This window comes from Dipteris shenzhenensis, chromosome 7 (genome assembly GCF_047967505.1).
Source record: "Dipteris shenzhenensis isolate YYH24624 ecotype China chromosome 7, Dip_SZ_1.0, whole genome shotgun sequence".
In the NCBI taxonomy this organism is placed as follows: Eukaryota; Viridiplantae; Streptophyta; class Polypodiopsida; order Gleicheniales; family Dipteridaceae; genus Dipteris; species Dipteris shenzhenensis.
This window is the reverse complement of record NC_141602.1, coordinates 33,573,265-33,576,595: the sequence shown is the minus strand read 5'-3', so window position 1 is coordinate 33,576,595 and position 3,331 is coordinate 33,573,265. Positions and strand designations below refer to the sequence as shown.

General features: G+C 44.5%; 1 protein-coding gene across 1 annotated transcript; it reads left to right on the top strand.

Moving 5' to 3' along the window:
- Positions 1-328: 328 nt before the first annotated feature.
- On the top strand, positions 329-2,460 carry LOC147900251 (uncharacterized). Its single transcript, XM_087377436.1, has one exon. It carries the CDS (start codon positions 1,058-1,060, stop codon positions 1,763-1,765), a length of 708 nt encoding a protein of 235 aa, XP_087233562.1. The 5' UTR covers positions 329-1,057; the 3' UTR covers positions 1,766-2,460.
- The last annotated feature ends 871 nt before the right edge of the window (positions 2,461-3,331 follow it).

Here is a 3,331-nt window from a genome sequence, read left to right as displayed (position 1 = left end):
CAAAGCGGGCGAGTGAGATGGAAGAGACCTAATTGAGTGAGTTTCAAGGGGTGCTTATCTGCCAAGTGTGCAAATGAGGTTCCTTATAAACCTGTGAAATGAGAAGTCATTAAGATACGTTGTGGGGGGGGGGCAGATTGATGGGGTTTGACCTTTTACCAAAATAATAACCTCGTCATTCTCCTGCCGCCCTTGTTGCCTCTCAACCTTCCACATGTGTCCTTTCCTTTGTCCTCTTCCTCCACAGTCCACAACCTCCCTTTTCTTTTTCTTTATTGTCACCTACCCATCACCTTCTACTGTCTTTCTTTTCCCTTCTTCTTCTTCTTTTTAGATCCCCAGTCCTTTGGCCCTTTCCTTCTTCTCGGATCTCATCTCTGCACCACCTCCCCTTTAGTGCAAGGTCTTTTCCTCCTCCTTTTGCAGAAACATCCTCTTCCTCCTCTCTGTTTGTTAAGGTTCTTCTTCTTTTGCAGAAGCATCTTCCTCCCCTGCATCTTATGGATCCTTTCTTCCCCTCTCTACCTCTCCAATTCTAAGTCTTGTGCCCCCCTTTCTACCTGCAATTGGGCAGTTCTTGCACCTTTGCCAATATCAAAACTTTTGTGGGAAAGATCCCTGCACCGACTCTCCCCTGTTTTGCCCACATAGGAGGTTTTTGCACAACAAGAATTGCCTCTTGACAGGGATCATCCTCGTCTTTCCTCACATCAAACCTCTCTGGTGGAAGCTCCCTGCAAAGACCCATCTTCTTTCGCTGCCACACAAGGATCCTCCTTCCAATCCTGCTGTTTTACTCTCCAATTCAAGCCAGTCTTGCAACAAGAATTGTATTGCCTTTGCTCGAACCATCTTTTTGCAAGCTGCTCCGGGTCAATTCACCACCGCCCAATTGCTTGTCTCAGACTTTGTTTCTCCCTTGAAGTATCCGGTTTACTTTCCGGACAGCCTTTCTGCCTGGATCTGCCCTCAGGTCAGGGGTCTTCCAACTTTGCTTCCCTCTATCGATTCCTTTGCCTTTAAGCAATCGATTCCTAGCCCCAATTGGATCCACGCAATGGTGGTGGATTGCCGGAGCCTCATCGAATTTTGCAAGGCCTTTGAGCAGCACAGGAACATGGCCAACTCGATGGCAATTTCAGATCCGCTCTCTTCACAACACAAACTTAGCCACTCGGCCAATGGACGATCCAAGAAGCCTGCCGGTTCCCCGCAATCCTCCTCCTCCCCTCCCTTATGCGAGCAATCTTCTGCCGCGGCTGTAGACGTTGTCATACTTCTTCTCGTTGTGAGTGCGTGTGGGTTTCTCGTCACTCCCTATTTCATGATCGTCTGCTCCGAGGCTGCAGAGATTCTTCCCGTGACGTTTCTGTTGATCGGCGAGATTTTTTATCAAGCCCCTCTGGCATATATTTTTGGGGTACTTCTGATGTTCGCAAGCGTCATCGGGGGATGGGAACTTTACCAATATAAGTCAAGGAAGTGTGATAACCCACGGTGCAGAGGCCTGAAAAAGGCGATGGAGTTTGACATCCAACTCGAGTCGGAGCAGTGTGTAAAATCAGCTTCACCTTTGGCTCAGGAGGTCCCTTGGAAGGGTGGCGTAGAGCTTGGAGAAGACCACAAGGAACTTGAAGCAGAACTTCGACGGATGGCTCCTCCGAACGGAAGAGCAGTTCTTATTTTTCGAGCGCCTTGTGGCTGTCCGGCAGCCCGTATGGAGGTCTGGGGGGCTAAGAAGCCGCCCCGTAAACCGAAGAAATAGTCTTATTAACGCGAGTTGAAGAATTGGATTGGAAGTGGCACCAAACTCGAGCTGTGGCTAGGCAAATACGTCCAGGCGTATTCATGAGGAAAAGCTACAGATTAGGATCCGTATCAAGAGTCTTCAGCCAATTGCGCTCAGGTTTTGAATCCAGGCTTTGAAACTGTGGAATTTCGCACGATAGAGATCCTCAGCAGATTGTTATCGTTTCTAAAAAGTAACCATCTCATGTGCCCATCCTTGGCATTTCAGCCCTAGTGGAAAGTGGATTTGTACAGAGCCAACTTGAAATGATGTATGTGCAGGTGACTGCTCGGACTCCACTACAGTATGGTACAGAAATGCCGTGTGGAAATAGTTAAGTCAAATTCCACGTCTGAGGGATCGATGCCCATCTCACCAACTTTACAGTGATTCGTGAGCAGACATCAAAGCAGGATGCTCCGTAAAAATATCTTGCTGTAGGCTTCGTGTTTACACTGGGCGTTCAGAATGGATAGATTAGTCAATTACCACTCGGAGAGTTTGCCATTTCGATCCTTTCATCTTCAATTCATCTATAGACTTCTTGACAGATTGGTAATACAATTTGCCAATGCTGAACTGAATATTATCGGAAGTCTGGGACATCAAAGTCGCAGATGGATATAAATACAAAATAGAAACAAGTTTCATATTTTTCTTTGTTTTCAAGAGTTCAGATCTTATATAAAATTTGATATTTTTATTAACAGTGTCTACAGTTGCGTTCTTCATTTTTTAAATTACATAATTCTGATCTGTGTTTGAGTGGGAAGATCCACCTCTCTCTGCTGTGATGTCTGTTGCTGACTGCTGAGGTTGCATCTGTAAAGATTAACTGAGGATTCATTTTTGAAATGTGGGAAGAGGTGGTAAAAATGGGGTTTTTTCTAGAGAGTTGTGGGGTTTACATGACTTGGTGTATGTGGTGCCAAAAAAAAATCTTCACCATGAAAATACTTCAATTTATATGAGAGGAGAGAGGTAGTGGCAGAAACTATCAAGCTGTAAAGTATTGGTGACCAGGTTCAAGGATGTAGATTTTTTCCGAATATGTACGTTGGTCTCATATCCTGAGCTCAGTTATGAAGAGGTTAGCCTATTCTGTTAACTGGAAGACAGTAATTGCTTTGTGCTTACAATATACAGCAGTTCCTTGGTTGGAGCTTGAGCGTCGCCTACCTTTCTGAAGAATACTTTTTCTCCTACTGATATCTATTCCTGATATGCTCATTGATTTTGGTGTATCACCTTCAGTAGAGTCAGTATCAGAAAGAAGCATTACCTTTTTAATATTTTTATTTTTCTAGGAAACTTAATCTGTTTGAAGTCCATTGTCTGTTTGTTGTCCTTTCTTAGAAGTGTTGTATGAATGCTGCTACTGTGTGTGTTGCTACAGCAGATGGAATCTCCTTACTGTTTTCTGTAATTGTCAAAATTGTGACCGCTTGTTTTTTAAAACACAGATAATGACATCCTCTTTGAGACGAGAGGTGCAGAGTCTGTCCATAAAATGACAGTTGCACAAAAATGCTGACATGACTG

Coding starts and splice junctions, on each gene's coding strand:
- LOC147900251 (XM_087377436.1), top strand. CDS start 1,058: ATGGTGGTGGATTGCCGGAGCCTCATCGAATTTTGCAAGGCCTTTGAG.